The sequence below is a fragment of the Anabrus simplex genome, chromosome 6 (assembly GCF_040414725.1).
Source record: "Anabrus simplex isolate iqAnaSimp1 chromosome 6, ASM4041472v1, whole genome shotgun sequence".
Taxonomy (NCBI): Eukaryota; Metazoa; Arthropoda; class Insecta; order Orthoptera; family Tettigoniidae; genus Anabrus; species Anabrus simplex.
Window position 1 is genome coordinate 283,222,312 of NC_090270.1, and position 26,742 is coordinate 283,249,053.

General features: G+C 38.2%; 1 protein-coding gene across 2 annotated transcripts in view; it reads left to right on the plus strand.

Annotated features, from left to right (window-relative positions):
- Ing5 (inhibitor of growth protein 5) overlaps window positions 1-26,742 on the plus strand; it is a 206,863-nt gene that overhangs the window by 94,770 nt on the left and 85,351 nt on the right. For both annotated transcript variants that reach the window (XM_067150450.2, XM_067150451.2), the window contains exon 4: window positions 8,990-9,309. In XM_067150450.2, coding sequence (XP_067006551.1) covers window positions 8,990-9,309 — 320 coding nt within the window. The remainder of the gene's footprint in view (window positions 1-8,989; window positions 9,310-26,742) is intronic.

Sequence of the window (26,742 nt, forward strand, 5' to 3'; positions counted from 1 at the left end):
GGCTGATATTAAAAAGGCATTCCTGCAGATAAGCCTCTATGAGGATGACAGGGATTTTCTGAGATTTCTCTGGTGGAAAGATTATTCCAAAGGCGAGGTCATCACATTGCGGCATTGCAGAGTAGTGTTTGGGGTTACGTGCAGCCCATTCCTATTAGGAGCAACGATAGCGCATCACCTGAGTAAAGTTTCAGCTGAAGATCTGAAAACGGCCAAGAAGCTGCAGAATTCTTTCTACGTGGACAATTGTGTCACTAGCTGTGAAACCGAAGAAGAGATGAGAGAGTTCATTGAAAAATCTACTAAAATGATGAGTTCAGCACATTTTGAATTAAGAGGGTGGATAAGCAATTCACCAGAAAAATCAGAGTCAGAGAACATTGTTTCAATACTTGGTCTTATGTGGGATGCTCGGTCAGATGAGATGTTCTGTATCATTAATACAGTTGAGCTAACCGCACTTTCAACTTCTAAGAGAAGCTTACTGTCAATTGTACAACGTATTTTTGATCCACTTGGTTTCCTGTGTCCAGTAACATTAATCCCTAAATTATTGATGCAGGAAGCCTGGAGAGAAAAATGTGGATGGGACGAGGAATTACCAGAACAAATAACAAACAAATTCCATTCTTGGGTGAAACACTTACCTTTGTTGCGACAATGCAGGATTCCAAGAAGACTTGTACCATGGGAATTTGATAGCAGGGGATTAACTATTCATGTATTTGCTGATGCCAGCAAGTTGTCATATGCTACGTGTATATTCCTAAGGGCAGAAAAGGACTCTATTGTGTCATTACAGTTGGTCCAAGCTAAAGCTAGGGTTGCACCTTTAGGACCAATAACTATACCCCGCCTAGAATTGTTAGCTGCGGTCATAGCCACTCGGTTATGCACACAAGTGAAAGGGGCATTAAACCTCCAAGACTGTAAAACATACTTTTGGAGTGACTCTACAGTGGTGCTCACCTGGATCAAGACGAAAGGAAACTGGAGTGTATTTGTAGGAAATCGTTGTGAGGAAATACGCAAGTTCAGTAACCCGAAGGATTGGCATCATGTTCCAGGGTTTTTAAACCCTGCTGACCTACTATCCAGAGGCATGAACGCAAAGTTTCTGGTAGAAAGTAAATGGTGGGAAGGTCCCACATGGCTCAAGGATGACACTGAACGATGGCCTAAATTGGACATTGCGGCTCCTGAGGATGAAGTCAACAAGGAGAAGAGGAAGATTCTCGTAACAAATGCAGTGTTTGATAAGGAAGAGTTTACATCGAGACTCTGCTATTTTTCTAGTTACCATAGAACGTTATGCATGATTGGCTGGGCACTGAGATTTGTCTACAACCTACGAAACCGAGATGCAAAAAGGAATGGAGAACTATCTGTAGAAGAAGTAGTCGAGGCAGAAAAGTGTCTGATAAGATGTGTTCAAACAGAGAACAGAGAGATCATAGAGCAAAAGTTGAAAAAGAAAACTCAGATTTTTGAAGACAGTCAGGGAATTCTAAGGCTGCGAACAAAGTTAGCCTACGGTGATTATACAGAAAACTTCAAGTGTCCCATTGTGCTGCCTTCAGATAACATCATCGTTGAGAGAATGGTGATGGAAAAACATTGCCTGTCTAAGCACGTTGGACTTCAAACTTTATTAACAATGCTTAGAGAAGACTTCTGGATCATAGGAGGAAGAAAGTTGGTTAGGCGAGTCATAATGAGCTGTGTCAGATGTAAGAGGTATCGGTCCAAGTCAATGGAGACACAATCTGCCCCACTTCCCAAGGAGCGAGTTAACTGCACCGCAGTATTTCAAGTCACCGGGGTAGATCTTGCTGGACCATTGTATCTGAAGACTGGAGAAAAGGCGTGGCTCGTGTTATTCACCTGCGCCGTCTATCGAGCAATTCATATTGAGCTTGTCAGGTCTCTGTCAACAAACGCATTCCTACAAGCCCTACGAAGATTCATTGCTCGCAGGGGCAGGGTGTCTGTTATCTACTCCGACAATGGCACAAACTTCACAGGGGCTAACCATGCTTTGCAAGGGTTAAACTGGGAAGAAATAGTTTCCAGTTGTGTTGTAGAAAGAATAACTTGGAAATTCAACCCTCCCACTGCTGCATGGTGGGGAGGGTGGTGGGAAAGGCTTATTGGAATGGTGAAAGAGCTACTTCGTCGTAATTTGGGCAAGGCTTCGGTTACTTGCGAAGAGTTAAGCACGATACTGTGTGACTGTGAAGCTATTATAAATTCACGGCCATTGACATATGTATCCGATGAGTTACACGATCTGAAACCACTGAAACCAGCTGATTTTCTTCATGAGATACCCAGCACTGATGTGCCAGATTTGGATGCCATCGACAGAAAAGGAATAGAATTAAGATGGCGTTATCTACAGAAACTGCGGGACGATCTTCGGCAGAGGTTCCGCAAAGAATACCTGGCTCTTCTTATTCAACAGGGAGGTAGGACATCCAACAAAGTGAACGTTGGAGACGTTGTGCTGATCGGAGCTGATGACATCAAACGAGCCGATTGGCCACTGGGTGTCGTCCAGGAGGTGTACCCTGGTAAGGATGGCGTCGTCAGGGTTGTCAAACTGAGAACGGCTGCAGGCGAGAGGGTGCGGCCAGTTCAAAGGCTTTATCCCTTAGAAGTCGCCTCATCAGATGAATCTGCAGTAGTGCAAAGCAATCGGCCAGATTCTATCCTAGAGATACATCCAGAGAAGGCTTCGCACGGATCATCGGATGCAGTGGCAAATCCACAAGTGAAGTCTACAAGAAGTGGTAGAATAGTGAAAACACCAAAACGTTTGGACTTATAAATACTCCAGAAGAGACAAGCATTGCATGAGAATCGGTGTCAAATGAAAGGTTGTAGTGTTTTATTGTAGAATGCTGCTGTCTATTTTCATTGTGTTGCAATTTTTTCTGTGGATTAGTGTAAACAAAATTGCAAGGTGGGGAGGATGTTCAGAGAATTTTGATTTCTATCCTGTTATGTGTTTGTAGTGGTTGGTATCATGACAGCCCTCACTTAAGTTTTGTTTAAAAACAGATGACAGTGCGTAAGTGCGTGTGTTTTATGTTCTAGTGAAAGTGCTTTTGTCAATAATGGTGTTAGGAAATATTCCTGTACAATAAATTATTTTCCTTATAGATTAAGCTCCAAATTTATTATTACGGAACACCGTGTTTTTAAAGCACCTGGGTCTCAAGGATTTACCGATTATTAGAGGATTTTCCTTTTCACTGAGTGCATTACAACAAAACATGATGGTGATTCTTTCTTTTGACATTTTCCCACCCTTGCAACTTTCATTCGGCAAAGTCAGTGACTTCTTCGGGATCGCCCTAAAGAACAGACAAGTTTCATCAACATTCAAAATGTCTTTCAGTTCGTAACTATTCAAAATGTCTGGTAACCTATCTTTCCAATCCGCTACTTCAGTCGCAGACACATCACCACCTTCTCCACAGACTGTTTTGAAACTAACGTTATGATGTTTTCTAAAACAATCTTAACCAACCATTGCTAGCTACAAAATTCTCAACTTTCAGATTATTTGCGATTTCTCAAGCTTTTTCTTGTAACATTGGTCCACTCACACACAGTTTCTTCACTCGAGCACACTTGAACCACTCATATACCGCAACGTTCACTTCTGAAAAAACTGACTCCTGCTTTCTTTTCACTCCTCGATTCTTATTTTCCTCTCACTCCTTAAATTTCAGTTCTATTCTTCACAATAGTGTTTATTTGAGTTTTCCCGCAGTTGAATTTTTTGGCAAGCTTTCTCACTGAAAGTCCCTTGTCACTTTCTATACTTACATTTCTTCTTGCCTCAAGATCTGAACACGATCGTCCCTTGTTACTCATGTTTAACAGATAACTGAAATGCTACGGTATTTCTGTCTCACTAATTAGTGCCTGTATTGTCTTTTCCTTCACATTTGCAGATGATGTTGCGATCTGGAGTGACTCAGAAGATGAATTGGGAGAGAGAATACAAAGCTGGAATGAGGAGTTTAAGAAATATGGTTTAAACATCAGCAAGACCAAGACGGTGGTGATGAAAGTGTATGGGGAAGGAGCAGAACCAATAGTCATGTTAAATGAAGCTCAACTGGACAGCGTTCCAGTTTTCAAATACTTGGGTAGCGTTATATCAAATGACAACCTAGCAAAACATGAGGTGAACAATCGAATCAATAAGGCAGCACAATTTTACCACCAGGTAAGACACCTGCTGTGGGATGAGCAAATACCCATGAAAACAAAAATGACATTGTACAAGTCTATTATACACCAATTCTTACATACAGTCTCGAAGCCACAACACTGACCAATAGAGATAATTCCAAACTTCAGGCAGCTGAAATGAAATTCCTACGCACTATGATCCAGAAAACCAGGAAAGACAAGATTAGGAATGAGAAAATTAGAGAAGAAGTAGGAATAGACAATTCTCTCCTAAATAAGATTCAGATATCAATACTGAAGTGGTTTGGTCACATGAAGAGGATGCCAGTAAACAGAACTGCAAGGAAGGAATTTGACAGAAAGGTAGAAGAAAGACGACCCGTGGGAAGGCCACGAAGGAAATGGATAGATTTAGTTAAGAGCGATGTAATGCTGAGAGGTCATGATTGGGACAAGTTGGTGGAGGAAGAATGGTACAAGGACAGGATGAGATGGAGGAGGCTCATATACCACACCCGGGAAACTGGAGATGGTTTAGGATGATGATGATAATGATTGTCTTTTCCTTCTTAAGTTGACCACCTGAGCTCGATCTTATCAGTGACAATCCAAGTTATGAATAGAATGATGCAAGAAGGGACGAAAATCCCCAGGTAACTTGTGAGTCAACAGTCTTTGACAGCATTTCTGGGCAACTAGAATTCTCAGAATAGGCCTATACACCACTAGGTAGAACTGCATTCCGATGTACACTCTCTCCCCTTGCACTCGAAATAGTACAAACATTCAAAAGGTATTTCCTTATGTCTGAAGAATGGTTGTAAAAGAAAGAGTACCATGAGCACTCATATGAAAGAGCACCATGAGCACTCATATGACAGAGTCCGATCATTTCTTCACTTCCATAGAACAGGACCTAAAAATTCTTTGTTTTCATAGTAAAGATAGTTTACTCAACATTTTAGGAAACATTTATATTAACACAGATCAAAAACGCAACCCCACTCATAATTTAAATGAGATTTCAGAAACTATGAACGTAATTTTTGAGGCATTACTCAACAGTTCCTATTTCGACAAACATTCAAACAAACTTCCACGTAATCCCTCCCCGTCTATTGATTCCAACCTTCCCCTAATTTCCCCTCACACCGGCTCCCATCACACACGTCCTCCATAGTTCATCCTCAGTAAAAAAAAAATCCATGCTAAGCTAATTACTCTTTGAGAAGCGAGAACGCAAGTAATCAGATGTGCCACAATCTTCCTTTTTTCATTATTTCATTTTTATATTGTAAAAGCTTGCTTAATTTCAATTTTTTAAATTTTTATAATAATCTTTATTCTCATTCTAGCACCGTCCACTGTATTTTTACGTACGTCATACGATCTGATATTCCACCTAATTTTATTAAGAAATGTCAACTTTGCACCAATATGACGTTCTTTACATCTTCTCACTGGATTCCCTACACATGCTCGTTGATCGTCTTTTTTCTGCTACAAATAACATTATGCACTTCATTATCAGCCTTTGCCGACGCACCTGAATGCTGCATGTCAACGGCACCCTCAAGAAGAACTTTAACAACAAGCTTTACTGTATCGTCTCATGTGTATGATTTTTTGTTCATCAACAGCTTTTGTATGTTTGTACTTAGAACAATCTGGAACATACTCGCTATTTTGGTTGATGTGTTCAGCAACCTGATTTATTTTAATGTGTTGTTCTGTCGTTGTCCTTTTTGTGCTTTTTCTTAAATATCTTACGGCTGATGATGTCTACAAGTTAGACGAAACATGTCCCGTCATAGTTAATAATGTTTGTTTAAATAAATCGACAATAAACTTATGGTATTGTAAAGGTGGAATATTGACTTAACCTAAAAGTACCTGTGAGTTATCACTATGCAGTTCTCCTACCACAACGATGGCAGTATCGATACGTAACAAGTGTTGCCATGTTTGGCTGGTGTTTGGTTTTCATTTGATTGACCCTTATATTTGTCAAAATTTGACCAGAAGAAGAGACGGAATGATAGGTCACATCTTAAGACACCCAGGACCCAGGACTTGTTCAGTTAGTTTTTTGAGGAAAGTGTAGGCGATAAAAAAGGCAGGGGTAGACCGAAGTATGAATGTGACAAGCAGATTAGAGTAGATGTAGGATGATCGGACGAGTTGGCCGTGCGGTTAGAGGAGCACAGCTGTGAGCTTGCATCCGGAAGATAGTGGGTTTGGATCCCACTGTCAGCAGCCTTGAAAATGGTTTTCTGTGGTTTTCCTTTTTCACACCAGGCAAATGCTGGGGCTGTACCTATTAAGGCCACGGTCGTTTCCTTCGAACTCCTAGGCCTTTCCTATCCCATTGTCGCCATAAGACCTACCTGTGTCGGTGCGACGTAAAGCAAATAGCAAAAAAAAAAGTAGGATGTAGTAGTTGCATAGAAATGAAAGGGTTAGTACAGAATAGGGTGGCATGGAGAGCTGCATTGACCTAGTCTGTGGACTGATGGCACAAACAACATATATATATATTTGATAAGAAAGTGCAATGCGTAAAACAGTAAATGTATCTTGCAACCATATAAGAGCTATAATCTAGCTGGCTGCATTGTAGACTAGCTCACTTGGAAGGAAGAGGCATGACATTGTAATGAACCAGTCATTTGGAGGGGCAGGTTCATGTCAGGGACAGAACTTCATTTTTTTTTTCTTTAATTTTGAGTGATATTTTGTCTCGCATACACATTTACAAGATTGAGGGATTTTATGTCCTAAGGTGGGCCAATATTTTGGAGGGTTGCAATAGGATAGGATGCCCAGTCAGTATAATAATTCCGTGTGGCTATTTCTAGCCGAGTGCAGCCCTTGTAAGGCAGACCCTCCGATGAGGGTGGGTGGCATCTGCCGTGTGTATGTAACTGCGTGTTATTGTGGTGGAGAATAGTGTTGTGTGTGGTGTGTGAGTTGCAGGGATGTTGGGGAAAGCACAAACACCCAGCCCCCGGGCCACTGGAATTAACCAATGAAGGTTAAAATCCCCGACCCGGCCGGGAATCGAACCCGGGACCCTCTGAACCGAAGGCCAGTACGCTGACCATTCAGCCAACGAGTCGGACTGACCAGTCAGTGAAACCAAGGTATGAGAACAATAGTTAAGTAAGGAAGTAAGTGCTCAAAGTGATGATATGCAAAGTTTACATTTCCCAGGACGCTGTTGGAGGGACATTCTGACGTTGTACTAAGTTGTCAAAGACTCTTGGGACATTCTGACTCTTGGTGCATAGATGGTTTGTTTTAAATGGCCCTTCAAGAAGTCTAATGGCATTAATATAACAGAATTTGAGGGATGTTCAACCATTCAACATACTGTAAAATATTTTAAATTTATTCAACGAAGACCGGTTTCAACTCCCTTGGAGTGATCCATCAGTTCTTGTTGAATATCAAATCAAGGGAAATCTGATAACAATCACCATTAGGGTAGCCTACATTCATTTCAATTGGTTGACATTTGGCATCATAATAAATTTAATCACATAATGGCGATTGCCTAAAAACACATCAATGGGTTGTAAAACATATACCTTGAATTGTAACGTACATACGATATGCAATACTTGGAACTTAAAAAGTTTTGGGCACATAAAGCAAATGAGTGATGGAAATGCAAATGCAAGGAAGGAGAGGCTGCGGACGACCACAATTGAGATGGAGAGACACAATCCAATGCAGTATTATAGAAAGAAACCTGGACTGGGACACAGTGTTGGAGAAGTGGTGGAAAGACCGAAGAAAGTGGAGAGGAACCATATTGACCCCTGCCTGGCTACAGATGGACAAAGGGAAATGATGATGATGATTCACATATGGAATAAAAGATGTCTTTTGTTTTGACTGTATAGCATTGTAGTGCAGGCTGTGAACTTGCGTAACACATTGGTATTTTACCGGTCAAATCTGGCAAGAATTGGCCTATGTTTGAAAAATGAAGCTCCATGTGCAATTAAAAATATGATGAGGGACTCAATCTACTACGGACTGGCTGGCACTGTGATATTGATCTCACTTTGCTACTCAGAAGCTGTGCAAGGGGCTTGTACTAAGGATGTCTAGCATGCAATTCTTCTCCATTTAGCTGTTTCATGATTGTGTCATGTCGTATCTTGATTTTAAGTATTAATACCACATTTTACTGTACCTAATCAATTGGTATGAACTGAAACTCCACCATTTGTTCAGTGAATGTGCAACAGCAGCTAGATAGAATGTCATATTTGAAAGTGCTCAGTTATACCAATATCATGTCATTGCATTTACTTGCACTTAAATGTGCGCCTCCAAAAATTGTAGAAGTTGTTAGTGAGACGTGAAAACAATATTGTTCACAGGAGACGTGATTGTTAGGCAATGATAACTTTTGAGTGCAAGACACTAGTATCTGACATCTACAGTTTAAGAATATTACTAAATGTTTGTACTGGACATTGTGAAGTTATTACTCACACGAGGATCGGACTAATAAGGTTTCTAACAGTAGATTAAGCTTTGGTCACAAACCAAGGTTCCCTATGTTCATCTGATATCTTTCATACCCATGTATTAGTTTTTTTTTTTAATTGTTCATCTTTGAATCGTTAATGTTTTATAGTGCCGATGCCCCCATAAACAACCCTTAATTGCTTTCTAGATGACCTTACAAATAGTGATCATGTTTGTTCTGTTACATGAAACATGTAAAATTGTAATATGCAGTTAATTGGATTTGCTGTTCTAGAAGGCCGAAAGAAACTGAAGGACAAGGAGAAGAAGAAACGCGTAGGTGGTGGAAGTTCGGAAGAAGAAGCAGCTAAAGCTGCTCGCAAGAAGCAGAAGAAGGGTGGTGCTAGTTCCACCTCTGGTAGTGGCTCAGGTTCAGGTGTTGGATCAAGTTCAGGTACTGGACCTGCAGGCATGGAGAACCCACTCATGTCTGTTTTACCGGGACTTGCCCATCCAGCTGATGTATTGGACATGCCTGTTGATCCCAATGAGCCCACGTACTGTCTCTGCCACCAAGTCTCGTATGGAGAGATGATTGGCTGTGATAATCCAGATGTAAGTATATAAGAACTATTATTTACAGGTATGGTCTCAATTTTTCAAGTCGGCAGAAAGGAATTGGTAAGCTGAAAATGTTTGCTATTTTATATATACAGATATGCGCAAAAACTTTCAAAATCCATATTGTAAACTTTGCTCTTTTCTTTCCATTGTGAACATAAAGAATAACACCATATCTGTAAGCTTAACTATATATGTACAGCAAACAATACTTACCAAATACAAGGGCATAATTGTACCTCTATCAGCTTCAGTACAGACTATGCCCAGCCTTCTGTATTGACCTAACAGCTTACGTGTCATGTCAGTACCTGCAAATCTGCCACCCAATTTTGTGATAAACATTCACATTTCACAAGCTTTACATCAAAATTATGAAATTTTTACCACCATCCTCACTTTCCCTTGCCCTGAGGTACTTTTTAAGGTTTGACATCTGCTAGTGTTTTAGATCTAAGGACTGCCACCATCATCATTGTACAGTTCCAGTTTCTGTTGGCAAGCCTCTTCCATTCTGTCTTACTGAGGCACGTTCTCTTGTTAATGACGTCCTCCAGAGTCCTTTCCCGATCTGCAATGTCCATCTTTAAGTTGTCCATCCAGTGGGTTCTTGGTCTTCTCACCATCTGTTTTGCTGCCACATGTGTCTCCAAGTTAACATATGCTGTTTTTGTTGACTCTATCCTCATCACATGCCCAAACCAGTCTGGACATGCTGACCTGATCTAACAATTATGTCTCAATCCCGGCTTCCTTCCTAACCACATTATTTCTTAACTTGTCCAATTTGGTTTTTTGAGTTGTAGACCTAAAGAACTCCACCTTAGATGCCTGCAACCTTGATGAGTCCTTCTTAGTGAGGATACAGGTTTCAATACCATAGGTTAAGACTGGTATGAAGTACTGACTAAACATCAACAGCTTTGATTTTGTTGGTACTTAGGGATCCCAGAGGAGTGTTGGTACTTGCTGGCAAAAGTGAGAGCTCTTCTGCACTCTGTTTGCCATTTCCTTTTGGCTAGTGTATCTCACAATATTACACTGCCAAGATATGTAAAGTTTTCCACACTTTCTAGTGGATGGTTTCCTAACACGATGTTCACTGCTCGTCCTTCTCTGTTTATTGCCGTTACTACTGCCATAACATCAAATAACTGCTCCTCTTTACTTCTTATTTTCCTCTCTCCATACAGCAATGTCCTAAGTCAGTGTCTTCTTTTGGCATCTTCTTTTTGGAGCTGCATATAAACTCCCCTTGATATATTTAATTCGCGGTTTGGTGTTGCTGAAATGTTGAAAAGAGCATGTAGTAAAACACAACCCCTTGACACTCCATACGATTTATCAAACTTGTTTGAACAAGAGAATGAGGTTACATACCGGCAGGGTTTTGGTAAGTATGGGCGATTTTTGCTTTGATATTAATATTATTACCATCTTAACCATAATCAAGGCTGCATTATATAAGCAATAGACAAAAAATTAATGTTAATTTCTTGTGAAGAAAGTATTACTGACATAGAAATAATTCAAGTATACTTCTCATGTAAAAGAAATGAATAATATCCTGTGATGCTCCTTTACTATAAAAATAGAATTTCTTTTGCTATTAAATTGATTATTTAACTGAGCTGTTATTGTAAAGTGAAATGGAGTATTCTCTCACAAAATTTATTTCCGTATGTTGACAGCCTACGAAGCTCCTAGGTTTGTGCATGGACACAAAAGGCACAAAAATGATATCTTGTAAAGTATGGGTTGTTCTTTGTATCATATCTTTTTCAGATAGGTACGGTAGATACAGTTTAAGTTTTAAGTTATTAGTCCTTTAACATGGCAGACTAACACACATGAAGGAATTGTGCAATTTGGTGGTGTTGAAGATAATATTCACTTTGCTATTTACATTTTACAATATACAAGTTTCTTAGAACAGTATCAAAATATAAGTATGCAACAATTGGCTAGTTTCATAAATTTGTATACATAGTGGCAGTCTTATTTAGTTCAGTGTCATGCCGTCTTTACATTTTGTGGTAATCTGTTGTAGTGTTTAAACCTATAAAATCACAATACCCATTGCTATTACTATCATGGTTTATCTTTCAAAAGGCTAGACGCCATATGTTAATGATGCAAGTACTAGAAAAATTACGTTTCTCCTAGGTTTGAGTGCTGGCTCCTAGATTTAAAAACATTTGTCATGGCCTGTACTAAGTGCAGAAGAACCTGCAAAGCCATTCTCTTGTCTCCTCCAGCCATGAATGTTTTACTAAATATTTTGTGTTGGTGCAATATTTTTATTTTATATGTGTAGTATTACAGCATTCTTGTCCATTAAGTTTTCAACTTGCTCCTTCTTTGGATTAGTGATAGTGTTGGATCCCATGATTGCAATTTCAAAACCCTAGTTGGATTTTTGAAGGGTAAAATACTAGTCCATTTGGTATTTCGTAGCTTCTGTGTCATCATGTAAATGATCTCTGGTGATATGAAATGAATTCCATTTTGGTCCATATTAATGATTAACCACTATCAACAAGGATGAGAAAGTCTACCTATTCAATACTGTATATAATATGTTACTGTTATTTATTACATCGGGACTAGTTTCGACCCTTGTATTAGGTCATCTTCAGCCTTAAATTATAAATGGAAAAGAACATTACATGTAACTTGTAACACACAAGTGATGGACGTATGTGCAAGAGACATCAGTTTTAATGGATTCATGCGTAGCTCATGTTTGAAGATATGCCAGTAGTGTTATATTAGGTTCTGGTGTTTGCAAGTTGTATGTAATGTTCTTTTCCATTTATAATTTAAAGGTTAGGGTGTACCCTGCTAAAAGCAGTGCACAGTTCTTGTGCTGTGGGGGGGAGCTGTGATAAGTGGGCAACCAGCAGTTAAAATTATGAAGGTGGGAAGAATAAATATTGTGACCATGGCGGGAAAATCAGAAGAGTTGATTTTATGGAGAAAGAGAATGTTGCAATGATAGGACAGAGTGAGGTCAAATGGATGGGAAAGGGAGTGAAAAGGATGAGTAGAGGGTACACCTTATACTAGAGTGGAGGAGGTGAGGCAAAGAATGGAGTAGGAATGTGTTAACAAAATCCTGGATGAAAATATGGATAGGGTAGACTACGTTAGTGATAGAATAATCCGAGTACGACTGAGGACGGAAGAAGGAGTAAAAGATTTGGTCCAAGTTTATGCACCCCAAATTGGAAACAGTGAGGAGAATGTAGAGAAATTCTTGGAGACCTCAATGCTCAGGTTGGAAATGACAGAATGGGTAAAGAAGAAGTGATTGATCCATTTGGATATGGAGAAAGAAATGGCGAGGGAGATAAAGTGATTGATTTTTGTGAGAGAAATGGAATGATTGTGGGTAACACATGGTTTAGAAAGATCACTAGATATGGCTTGGGTGTAAGCAGGACAAAAACAGTGGTGCAACAAATTAGAAGTTATTGATTATTTTTTGGTTGAGAAAATATATCTATTCTGTTAATGGATGTAACAGTGCTACCAGGTGAAGTGTTTGATGGAGACCACAGACTAGTGGTAGCAAAATTGAAAATAGGTAAAATTGTGAGAATAAAAGAAATAAGACAGAAGAAAATAAATGTGTGGAAATTGAAAGATAAAAGAACTCAGGAGGAATTAAAACAGCACATCCCAATATCAGATATAGAAAATGTAGAAAAATGGACCAAATTTAAAAATACATTTGTAAGCTGTGCATAGAAGATTTGTGGCAGAACTTTAGCGAGAGTTAAGGAAAAGGGAAGCACCTTGGTGGAATGAAAAAGTGAAGAGGTTGTTAAACAAAAGAAAGCATGGCAAGAATGGAATAGAGATTGGAAAGAAGGAAGTAAGATTAATTATCAGTAAACGTAAGTGTAAAAATGTGGTGAATAAGGATAAAAGAAAAAGTGAGAGAAAACAAAAATATCTACACAAAACAAGTGAAAGAATAAAGTGTAAATGTAGTAACAGACCCAGAGAAGGTAAAGAATAGGTGAAAAGACAATTTCGATAAAGTCCTAAATATTCTTCTTCTTCTTCTTCTTCTTCTTCTTCTTCTTCTTCTTCTTCTTCTTCTTCTTCTTCTTTGCTTCTTCATCCATTCCCTTTTCCAGATTCTGTCTGGGTAGGGTAGTGTACCAAAGCCCTCCACCATACTCGACCTTTCCACCATGCCTCTTCCAGTACTTTATTGCTGTCGACTCCTCTATTTGCAACATAGTCCACAACAGAGCTCCTCCATCTCATTCTAGGCTGTCCCCTAGACCTCTTTGCAGTCTCTGTATCCATGAAAATTCTCTTTGGTATTCTCTCTCCTGGCATTCTCATCATGTGTTCAAACCATTTTAGCTCTGCTATATCAATTTCTTCTTGAAGTTTACACACTCCCACGCTTCTCCTTATTTCCTCATTTCGTATTTTATCTCGTCGTCTTTTCCTGTATGCTCATCAAGAACCTAATTTCAGCTGCTTGTATCTTACTTTGGTTCTGCTTAGTCAACGTGCAGGCGCTGAAGCATAGGTCAGTATAGGTTGATAATCAGATGAGTATAAAGCCTTTTGGCACTTCACTGGCACATCTTTGTTCCATACAATGTCTCACACACTGGTAGAAACTTGCAGACTGCTATATTCTTAAATCAATCACCCCATCCAAATTTCCATCTTGTGACATCACGCTGCCCTGATATTTAAAATTTTTCACTCCTTCAAGAGGTTCATTTCCTATTTTATCACTCCCCTGGATTTTCTGTTACCTCTCATCATGATCAAAGTCTTGCTTTTCACAGTACTAATCTTCATTCCAAAATTTTTTATCTCCTCATTCCATAAATCAACTTGTGTCTGTACTTCCTCTTCATTATCTCCCCAAACTACAATGGCATCAACAAAGATCATAGAAATTACTTGCTTGCCCATCATATTCTCCTTGTTATTATGTAGAATTCTATCCATGATGATAATGAAGAGTAAGGGAGACAATACACTTCCCTGTCTTAAGCTTGTCTCAACTCTGAACCATTAAGTTTGATCCACGTTGGTTCTAACACAGCTTTCGCAATTTTGATACAATGCTATTACCATCTGCATTGTTTCATTCCTAATATGTGCCTCTTTCATTTTCCATACCAAATTACTAGCGACACTGTCATATGCCTTTTCAATATTTAGAAACGTTACTACCATGTCCTTTCCCTATTCCTAATACCTTTCCATAATTTGATGCAATGTAAATATTGGGTCATATGTGGGCCTGCCTCTTCTGAATCCATACTGGTGTTCTGCCAATTTTCCCTCTACTCTGTCTCTTATTCGTTTATCCAAGATTCTTTCAAGGATCTTCGCTGTATAAGGTATCAGTGTCACTCCTCTGTAATTTTCACATTGCTTCCAGTCTCCTTTCTTGAAAATTGGTATATTGACCCCTTTCGTCCACTCTTTTGGAACAGTCTTTTCTCTCCATATCATTCAGAAAGGTCTATACAACCACTGTATACCAATTACACCTGCTGCTATTATCTTTGCTATGGTGACCTCGTCAATTCCAGCTGCCTTGCCTCATTTCATTCTTTTAGTGGCCCACTCAATCTCTGCCCTGGACACCTCGTTTTCCTTATCTTCCATCTGCACTAAATCTGGTTCTTCAATTTCTCCTTGTACCGAGGTATTTTGCACATTGTAAAGCTGTTCAAAGTACCATATAATCTCAAATACCACCCGCCATCTAATAAGACCCGCACCCTTATTTTGAAAGAACAAAATTTAAAAAAAGTGAAGTCAAAATTATTTACAGTCTTTGCTAACACACATCAAATGATTAGAAAATACAAATAAAAGTAAACAAACATTTCCAGAACGATATCCGTCGAGTTCATTCATCATCATTATCATCATAATCATCATCATCAGTACAAACTTTGGAACTTTCATCACCATCACCTTTTCACAAAATGTCGACATTGCTGCCATCCATAGCATTAGAAATGCTACTTTTCCTGAATCTCTTCCATATGAGGTCTCCAGGGATACGATTCCATGCCGTCAAAATCCACTAACACAGCAGCTGAACTTCCGGGCACTGAATGCGACCAGTTGGCGTCAGTGTGTGATTATCAGCCACCATCCATTCTGTGTAGAGCTGTTTCAAGGCTCCTTTAAATGGGTGGTTCACACAGACATCCAGCGGCTGTAGCATAGACGTCGTCCCACCCGGAATGACTGCTAGGTCGGTTTTCCCATCCTTGATATGTTTCTTCACAGCGTCTGTTGTGTGCCTGCGATAACTGTCGAGAACAAGCAAGCTCTTTTGTCCCAATAATGCACCAAGGCGACGTTGCCAGACACACTTTACCCAGTCTTCCACAAGTGAACTGTCCATCCAGCCGGAGTTCTGAGATCTGACGATAACACCAGCGGGTAGATTTTTAGGAAGCGTCTTTCGCTTGAGAACAATGTACGGTGGCAATTCGGTTCCGTTAGCGAGAATATACAACATTACCGTACACCGTTGTTTTTTATTACCACCTGTTCTAATGGTAACACTTTTCGCACCCTTAACATTCACAGTCCTGTCCACTGGCATTTCAAAGTAGACTGGCGTCTGATCTGCATTGCCAATTCGGGAAAGCAAATATGCCCTTTCCTCCTGCAACCGAATTATGTGACGCTGAAATGACAATAACTTCTCATCGTAGGCACCAGGAAGACGCTGTGAAATTGAGGTACGCCTTCGTACGCTTAACCCATTTCTTTTATAAAAATTACAAACCCATCCTCGGCTTGCCTTAAACCCTTCCGATGAAAGTTCCTTTGCGATCTCTAATGCCTTTAGCTGACACATTTTGGTTGACGCACGATATCCCAATTCCCGCCTTTCTGTCACATATTTATAAAGTTTTTTTCAATTTTTGGAAACTGTACACTCAGTTCACGGAAAGCTCTACGATCACCACTACATGTTAATAGCACATTTTTCTTCTTTCTCCAATCGCGAACACACGACTCGTCAATATTGTATTCCCTACCGGCGGCACGATTTCCAATCATTTCAGCTTCCCAAACTACTTTCATTTTCTCACTCGCAGTAAAAGATCGCAAACGCTTTGTGGAATTCATGTTGATACTCCAAGAACATGTGTGAGACTGACACCAAGCGCGGAAGTAGTGTATATTGAGAGCGGAGAGAGCATTGTTGCCAAGCTGCGCCAGCGGTGATGCCCAATTTACACGCATTCGGAAAGAATAATTTCCCAAAATTTTAAATAAGACCCGCAACCAATTTTGGAAGCGTTATTTTCGAAACAACAGAGCGGGTGGTATTCGAGATTACAGTATACAGTATTTTCCCCACCTCTGCAATATGTCCTGCTTCTGTGTCATCACTTCGTCCTGTTCATTTTTAATGAAGTTAGGTCCTTCACTTGGGTTTTTCTTCTTTTTTACCCACTGGAATAAGATCTTTTTGCTTCCGGTTGTATCTCTTGCAGAGATGCAGTGAATATTTGCCAGCATTTCTTTTTTTCTTCTTGAACTACCTTGCGGAGCACTCCTTTTTGCAGTGCCCATATTCTGTTTTGCATTCTGTTGTTCTGTTTCTCAGCCATCTTTTCCAAGCTTGTTTCTTCCGTTTAACTATATATTTTACCCTGTCATTCCACCAGGGCGTTTCTTGATCTTTCTTCCTTCCTGATATTTTTCCACAGGTCTTATCTGCAGACTCCACCATGACTGTTTTAAAGTATGCCCATTCTTCTTCGACCCTTCCTATGTCTTCCTTAGGTATACTTGTTTTAATGTGTGTCTGGAACTCATTTATTTCCTTCTCCTGCAATTTCCACACCCTTTGCCTAATCTCAGTCATCTTTCCCATTTTAACAGCTATCACAACTCTGTGATCTCCTTCAAAAGATTCCTTGGGAGGGCTGTTACATCTACATTTTCCTGTTACCTTTCTCGACCAAAATGTAATCTATCAGAGGATTAATTTTGTTATCCCAGCTATATCTTGTTATCTTCTGTTTTTCTTTTGAAACCATTTGTTACCAATGATAAACTCATTTCTTAGCTGCCTCTGTGGATCAGTGGTAGAGTGTCAGCCTCCGGATCCTAAGATAGCGGCTTCAAACCCGGCAGAGGTAGTAGAATTCTTAAATGGTGGAAAAAAACTCCATTCGACACTCTATGTCGTACGATGTCCGGTGAACATTTGGTGTTTGCCTGACAAAATTCATTAATCTCAGCCATAGACGCCCAAGCCATCTAGCAGGCCTAGAGTAAAAACAGAACGTCGAAATTGACAAGCAGGCAGATGGCATCAAATTGAAATGTCTGCACACGGTAGCTGGGTCATATTATTATTATTATTATTATTATTATTATTATTATTATTATTATTATTATTATTATTATTATTATTATTATTATTATTATTATCTCATTTCTTCTACAAAAGTCTACCAAAATATCTCCAGCCATGTTTCTCTTCCCATATCCAAATGGTCCTATAATCTCTTCATCTTCCATTCTTTCCTGACTTACTGACCTATTTGGGCATTCATGTCTCCTGTGATCACAACTTGTTTGTCCTGTATATGGCCTTCCAAGGCCTTCCTCTAGATCCATATCTGTATTTCCTGTTCGTGGAGCATACCCTTGAATTATATCTGTAACACCAGTTTTTAGTTTCAATCTGACCTTAATCAACCCGTCATTTATGTTTTCCACCAATTCCAGGTATTCCTGTAGGTCTTTTCTAATTATTTGACCTACACCATTTTTGGCTTCTCTTCCTCCACTATAGTATAAGGTATCCTTTCTTTAGTTTCCTCTCACCTTTTCCTTTCCATTTGGTCACACTGATTCCTAGCAGTGCTATATCTTTGTCAACCATAAAATCTACAATTTCTTCCACTTTCCCTGTTAGTGTCACTACATTGATGGTCGCTATGTTGATATATTTGGTTGCTGGTCACCCATTTCTCACATTTCTCTTAGCGTCACAAGAACTGCACGTTGCTTGTGAGGAGTGCCCTAGCTTCAGTACACTTATCATATAGGCTTTTATTACGATGGGTTCGCCACTCCCAGAGGCATTTTAGAGCTACTGCCAGCTGAAACTTGTAGGCTACTCCTAACATGGAGAACAGATGCCTTTTTTAGCCGCTCCTCTGGAGTACAGACGCTACAGTTGATATGGGGTTTCAGTAGCATTTCCTGCACTGAGGGCCCATTCCCCTTCTATAAGGACTCCTCCGCCCATAGCCATTGGTCCTTATAGTGGGTCAGGCTATTTACTGCCGCCCAACACTCGGCGTGGAGACACTGGCTGAATGGTTTACTCCATTACCATAGCAGATTTAACTGGCCAGACATGAATGAATGAATGTGAGAAATGATGCAGAAGAGAGCGTAGTGGTAAATGAGGATGATCCGGAAATGGAGAGTGATATTGCAATGGCAGAGGTGGAAATGGCTGTTGAACGAAAGAAAACAGGAAAAGCAGCAGGGATGGATGAAATGTGTGTGGGAATGATAAAGGCAGCAGGACGTATTGGTCTACATTGGTTATATATATGCTGCTAAGGTATATATGGAGGTTAAAGCAAGTACCTGATGATTGGTGTAAAGATGTTAATACTAGTAGTTAAGAAAAGTGACAGGAAGGTATGTGACAATTATCAAGGAATTACACTGTTGTCACAAGTAGCCAAAATATTAGAATAATAGAAAGGAGGATGAGGTAGTGGTGGTGGTGGTGGTGGTGGTGGTGGTGATCATTGTTTTAAGAGGAAGTACAACTAGGCAAGCATCCTCTATATAACACTAATCAGAAAGAAAAAATGGAAGGGGTCCGACACTTCGAAAAATGAAGGTGTCGGCCAAAGGAAGGCAAGGGCCGCGAAGGGCATAGAAATTAAAGACTCCGTAGGCCTCCATAAGTAATACCGTCGGGGTCGGAAAAGAACAAGAATTGACCAAGGGAGATCGGATAGGATGTTCACAGCCCCTGGGCCCCTTTTAGTCGCCTCTTACGAAAGGCAGGGGATACCGTGGGTATTATTCTACCGCCCCCACCCACAGGGGATAGGAGGATGAGGGGAAGGGTGGAAAGAAATTTAGAAGAAGAGCCGTATGGATTTTGACAGGGCAGGTCAACAATAGACCCTATATTTATCATAAGATTACTGATGGAAAGACTGTGGAAATATGGAAAAGATTGGGTGACGGTATTCCTTGATCTAGAGAAGGCATACGATGGTGTTAATAGAGAAAAAGTGTGGGAAACCCCAGAAAGAATTGCCGTACTTCACCGCATAATCGTCAGACTTTTTATACCAAAATATTTGAAAAGGTAGTGGGGTGTGACCATTATGGGAAGAATATTTTAAAACCAGTATTTGTATTACTGAAAAAAATAATTACAACCAAATGATATTTTATGCAAGTTTACGGTTCACATAATAATCGCGTATACACATCAAAATAATTAAAATAGTCCAAATTAAAATTTGTAATTTATTCGCAACAGTTCGGCAAACGTTTCTCCAACCTAAAAATAAAAATGAACTTGTCACGTTAATAGTTATTAATCAGTTAAAATATTACAAGAGCAATAAATTATTGCATTATTGTGAAATACAGACTTCCCGGTAAACAATTTACTCAAAATCTTCTGTGTCGCTATCGCTGGTTTAGGTATCTGATGTGTTGTCCTCACCATTTGCTCATACCATTATCGGATTCTTTGTCATTCTGCCACACAGCGTCATCGTCGGATCCGTTTAGTGTGTTCAAAATACAAGTCTTTTTGAAGCTCTTGGAGACTAGTTCGGGTGGTACATGGTCCCAACTCTTCATTGCCCACGAGCATAATAAGTCGAAGGATGGACGCCTGATATTTCCAGCGGGTGTCATGTAACGCCACCAGGAATGACTACATGTTGTCTTATTTTTATTAAGAAGTTGCTTCACTTCGTTCACATAGTGACCTCCGGAATCTATCTAAAATAAGCGGAGCCAGCTGTTTCACTGAGTCTTCTATCCCACGCAGTTTTAACCCAGTCCAGCACGAGTTCTTTGACCATCCAACCCTTCGGTTGCACTTGTACATGAATTCCATGGGGAAACTGTAGTTAGTTAGGCATAGTTTTCCTCTTGAAAATTATGTAAGGTGGCAACTTTCTTCCGTCAGCTCTAATAGCAAGCAAGCATTGTCATGTATCGTGATTCCTCACTACTGCTTGTTTTCACAAATACACTCCATGATCCTTATAGTGCAATAGTGCTGTTGCGAGGCATACAGTATTGAGAAAGACTGGAACCTGATCAGCATTACCGATTCGAGAAACTAAGTATAAATTTTCGGGCGCAAACATAGGACAAATCGGTGAAAATTTGCAATCTTGTCCGTGTAATTAGCAGGCATTCTTTGGTATTGTTGATCTCCTTTGCACTGGCAGATTGTGTCATTGCATGAACCTCATAACCCACCCACAGTTCTCCTTAAACTGAGTTAGGGAACGTTGTGTTTGCAACACTATCTTCCGTGCCTTCATTTGTAACATTTCATATGATACACTGCAGCCAATGTTACGTATTTCATTGACGTACATGAACACTTCATCAATTTTCGGACACTTCCCTGTTCACTAAATTTTTACACTATTGAGATTCTTCCACCGTTTTGATACTTCATTTTGCCTTTTGGCAAATTTTTTATTTATATGTCAACAGTACATGTTTCGTTCCTTATTTAGGAACATCCTCAGCTGTTATAGTGGCTTAGGTGAATGGTTAAAATTTTTAAACACATAGATTTACAAATACATTGATTCACTTAAAAACTAATTACGAATTAAGATAGATGATATTTAAAGCAATGTGGGGTTAGTGTGTTACTGGTATGAGAGCAGATGATTACATGGTTGATTGACTTAAAACTATGTCTATTCATTAGAATAGTTGTTCAAAAAATTTTTCACTTTGTTACATAAGAAAGTCTGTATGCAATTAAAATTTTTTAAAAATGTTTAACTTCAAAACATTGTTCAAATTGTTGAAAGTTTTTCTTCTTTTCCTTCCAGGTAAGTTGTTGTATGTTGTGTTCTTGGTTATAGTGCTTTTGATTGAGTCTAATGTGGAAACTTTGGAGCTGATTGCTGATCTGTTAATGTGAAGGGAGCCTCGTTTCAAATTTCTGAAATGAAATAAAATACGGTAGTTGGAATTTGTTCGAAAGCATGTGTCTTCAAGTAATAATAGAATGTATAAGAAAGTTCCTTTACCTTGCTATAGCTGAATTCCGATTCTACTGTGACCCTGGAGGGTCGTTTGATGCTGCTTTGCGTCTGGTGAAGTAATGGTGTGTGTATTCTGTTGTATGCTCCTCCCTACGGGGAGGTGGGGCTGCGGAGAGGGGAGGGTGCGTGTCGGTTACAGTTACGGCATCAACTTTAGGAGGGTTGGGTAGAGGGGATGAACAAAATGGCGGAGGCTCTGTCTTGTTTATCCTTCTACTATTTGTATTATGTTTTTTGCCTAATGCTTCGAGACTTAATAATGTCCCTTCAAATAAAGGGTTTCTATTATCAATAGTTTCATTGAGGTTATTGTCTAAGATTACTTTTTTGTTCTATATAAATATATATAGATTTTCTAAAGTATTAAGGAGAGCTCCTTTGTTTATTTTCTGTAATATAGTTAAGTCCTGCTCTATGGTTGTAAATTGATGTCCCGTTAAACTCATGTGCTGGCCCATCGCGGAAATTTTTTTATGTCTTTCGGCATTGACATTTTCTTGGTATCTTACAGTAAAACTGCGCCCAGTCTGTCCGACATACCTTTTTTTTTTTACATTGATGGCACTTTAATTTATAAACCCCTGATTCAGAGTGTTTGTTTTTACATAGGGAATTGACACTGTTGTGATTAAAAAATTTTTGCTTCGTGTTGTTGCTGGTTGAAAATGCGATCTTATAATTATGTTTTCTGAATAAATTGGTTACTGTGTATAGGTTGGGGTTGTTGAATGTGAACTTAGCGTATTTGTCTTTCTTTTTTGTTTCAGGTGTTAGATTGGTTTGTAATTTTTGTTTGAATTTACCAATTATTTTGTTTATTATCTTTGGTTCGAAACCGTTATATTGGGCTTGTTTGCGAATAAAGAGCAGTTCTTTTTCTCTTTCTGTGTGTGTAAGGGGTATGTTAAACGCTCTGTATATGTAACTGTAATAAGCTGACCTTTTTTGCGATTCTGGGTGCAATGAGTAGTTCTTTATTGTGATGGGAGTAAAAGTAGGTTTTCTATGTATCTTGAAGACGAACTCTTCCTTTTTTCGTGTTACATTTATGTCTAAAAAATTTATTGAGTTTTCTTTTTCTTTTTCTAGTATGAACATTATTCTGGAATCAAGTGTATTTAATTAATTGAGGATATCGTCACTGTTATTCTCTTTTTGATCTATTACGGCAAAGATGTCGTCTACGAAGCGTATCCATAAATTAAGACCTTCTATTTGTCGTATTATTTTGGTGTGTTCTAGGTAGTCGAGATAAATATTAGCTAAAATGCCTGAAGCAGGAGCACCCATTGGGAGGCCTTCTTGTTTATATATTTTGTTATTGAAAGTGAAGTAGTTGTGTTTCGTAATGAATTTGAGTATGTTAATGAAATCCTCTACTTCTGGAATGCCGAGTTGATTATGTTCTATGAGATTCTTTTTGATAATTTTTATTGTTTCGTCCACTGGAATGTTTGTGTACATGTCCTTGATATCGAAGGAACATGTTACTTGATGTGGTGTTAACTTAAAGTTTTTGAGTACTTTGCAAAAATCTATGGAATTTTTTATTGGTGTCTTGTTGTGAAAAAAGTAATGTTTGGTTAGGAAAGTGTGTACGTATTGCAATGTTTTATAAGTAGGACTGTTGCGGAAATTTATTATTGGTCTTATGGGAATTCCTTCTTTATGTAACTTGGGTAAAGCTTTTGCTGTTGGAAGGCCGGGATTCATGTTTATCAATTTTTGGACGTCCTGTTCATTCGAAATAAAAGTTGCGTTTCTAAATAGTGTTTTGAACTCTTTCTGAGTTTTAGTTGTAGGGTCTCGTTCTATTTCCGAAAAAGTGCTATTGTTGAAGAAAGTTTCTGTTTTTTTGATGTATTCCTCTTTATCTAAAACTACTATTGTCCCTCCCTTGTCCGCTTTGGTAATTATTATTTCTTCTTGTTTTATTTTATGTGACAAGCTTGAAGTAGATTTATGTCTATTATGAGAAACTTTTAAACCTTTCATTAAGTTCGGAATTTTCTGTTTTACCTCGTGTCTGACGTCATTCTGAATTTCGTTAGGGAGTTTTTGTATTACCGTTTCTACTTCCGCAATGGTGGTTATTAGTTCTTTTTCTTTATTCCTACTTGTCCAATTGAAACTGGGGCCTTGACTTAGGGTTTTCATTTCCTCCTCGGTAAGATTAACCTTGGAAATGTTCTTAACTGGCAAAGGTAATCTTCCAATTCGATTACTGAATTTGAAGAGTAAGCTTGGCTGTTTTCGTTTTTGGACTTAGCATTTTTTAATGATGTTAATTTGTTGTTAAGGGTTTCTTGTTTTCTACTTAAAATGATATCCATTTTTTCGTTGATGTATCTTTGAAACGAATCCCATTCTAAGGGTAACAGTAGTGTTGGACTTTGGAGATGTGCTAAATACATTTTTCCATTGAGAAATGCTTTCTTTCTGTAAAGGTATTTTATTTCATTTTTTAGCCATATTTGATTGACTCTTTGCCGTAATAGATCAAAAAGAGAATAACAGTGACGATATCCTCAATAAATTAAATACACTTGATTCCAGAATAATGTTCATACTAGAAAAAGAAAAAGAAAACTCAATAAATTTTTTAGACATAAATGTAACACGAAAAAAAGGAAGAGTTCGTCTTCAAGATACATAGAAAACCTACTTTTACTCCCATCACAATAAAGAACTACTCATTGCACCCAGAATCGCAAAAAAGGTCAGCTTATTACAGTTACATATACAGAGCATTTAACATACTCCTTACACACACAGAAAGAGAAAAAGAACTGCTCTTTATTCGCAAACAAGCCCAATATAACGGTTTCGAACCAAAGATAATAAACAAAATAATTGGTAAATTCAAACAAAAATTACAAACCAATCTAACACCTGAAACAAAAAAGAAAGACAAATACGCTAAGTTCACATTCAACAACCCCAACCTATACACAGTAACCAATTTATTCAGAAAACATAATTATAAGATCGCATTTTCAACCAGCAACAACACGAAGCAAAAATTTTTTAATCACAACAGTGTCAATTCCCTATGTAAAAACAAACACTCTGAATCAGGGGTTTATAAATTAAAGTGCCATCAATGTAAAAAAAAAAAAGGTATGTCGGACAGACTGGGCGCAGTTTTACTGTAAGATACCAAGAACATGTCAATGCCGAAAGACATAAAAAAAATTCCGCGATGGGCCAGCACATGAGTTTAACGGGACATCAATTTACAACCATAGAGCAGGACTTAACTATATTACAGAAAATAAACAAAGGAGCTCTCCTTAATACTTTAGAAAATCTATATATTTATTTAGAACAAAAAAGTAATCTAGACAATAACCTCAATGAAACTATTGATAATAGAAACCCTTTATTTGAAGGGACATTATCAAGTCTCGAAGCATTAGGCAAAAAACACAATACAAATAGTAGAAGGATAAACAAGACAGAGCCTCCGCCATTTTGTTCATCCCCTCTACCCAACCCTCCTAAAGTTGATGCCGTAACTGTAACCGACACGCCCCCTCCCCTCTCCGCAGCCCCACCTCCCCGTAGGGAGGAGCATACAACAGAATACACACACCATTACTTCACCAGACGCAAAGCAGCATCAAACGTCCCTCCAGGGTCACAGTAGAATCGGAATTCAGCTATAGCAAGGTAAAGGAACTTTCTTATACATTCTATTATTACTTGAAGACACATGCTTTCGAACAAATTCCCACTACCGTATTGTATTTCCTTTCAGAAATTTGAAACGAGGCTCCCTTCACATTAACAGATCAGCAATCAGCTCCAAAGTTTCCACATTAGACTCAATCAAAAGCACTATAACCAAGCACACAACATACAACAACTTACCTGGAAGGAAAAGAAGAAAAACTTTCAACATTTCGAACAATGTTATGAATTACATAAAATCAGCTTCATGGTCCGTATCGCACTTCAATAGATTCACAATTAAGTATTTATTTATTTTCCACCTAGTCGATACAATGATTGCTTAAGGCAACTTTTAATGGTCAAAAGTGGTACATGTTTCGTATATTATCAACATCTTCAGCCACATAACACCGTTTAGATGAAAAATATATAAAATTGACAAAGTAATGCTTTAGATGAAGTGTCCTTAAAATTAACATAAGATTGACAAGATTAAAACAAACAAATAACTCAAGAGAAAATATATAAATTATTTCTACAATAGAAAGCAGTCGTCAAGGAAACACTTGTACAATATTCCATAGAGAAATTGTCCTAATAAATATTCTTTTCTTAATAATTCATGAAAAAAGATCAATTTATAAATTAAAAATTATACAATTTATAAGTAATTATCGAAATGAAGAAATCCTGATATCACAGTGCGGCTCTTATTATTAATGTAGGCTTAATAAAATTTGACAACTAGGAATTAGTTATATTTTCATCTACATTAATAATAAGAGCCGCACTGTGATATCAGGATTTCTTCATTTCGATAATTACTTATAAATTGTATAATTTTTAATTTATAAATTGATCTTTTTTCATGAATTGTTAAGAAAAGAATATTTATTAGGACAATTTCTCTATGGAATATTGTACAAGTGTTTCCTTGACGACTGCTTTCTATTGTAGAAATAATTTATATATTTTCTCTTGAGTTATTTGTTTGTTTTAATCTTGTCAATCTTATGTTAATTTTAAGGACACTTCATCTAAAGCATTACTTTGTCAATTTTATATATTTTTCATCTAAACAGTGTTATAGGGCTGAAGATGTTGATAATATACGAAACATGTACCACTTTTGACCATTAAAAGTTGCCTTAAGCAATCATTGTATCGACTAGGTGGAAAATAAATAAATACTTAATTGTGAATCCAATGTTATGAAGTTAAACATTTTTTAAAAATTTTACTTGCATACAGACTTTCTTATGTAACAAAGTGAAAAATTTTTTGAACAACTATTCTAATGAATAGACATAGTTTTAAGTCAATCAACCATGTAATCATCTGCTCTCATACCAGTAACACACTAACCCCACATTGCTTTAAATATCATCTATCTTAATTCGTAATTAGTTTTTAAGTGAAT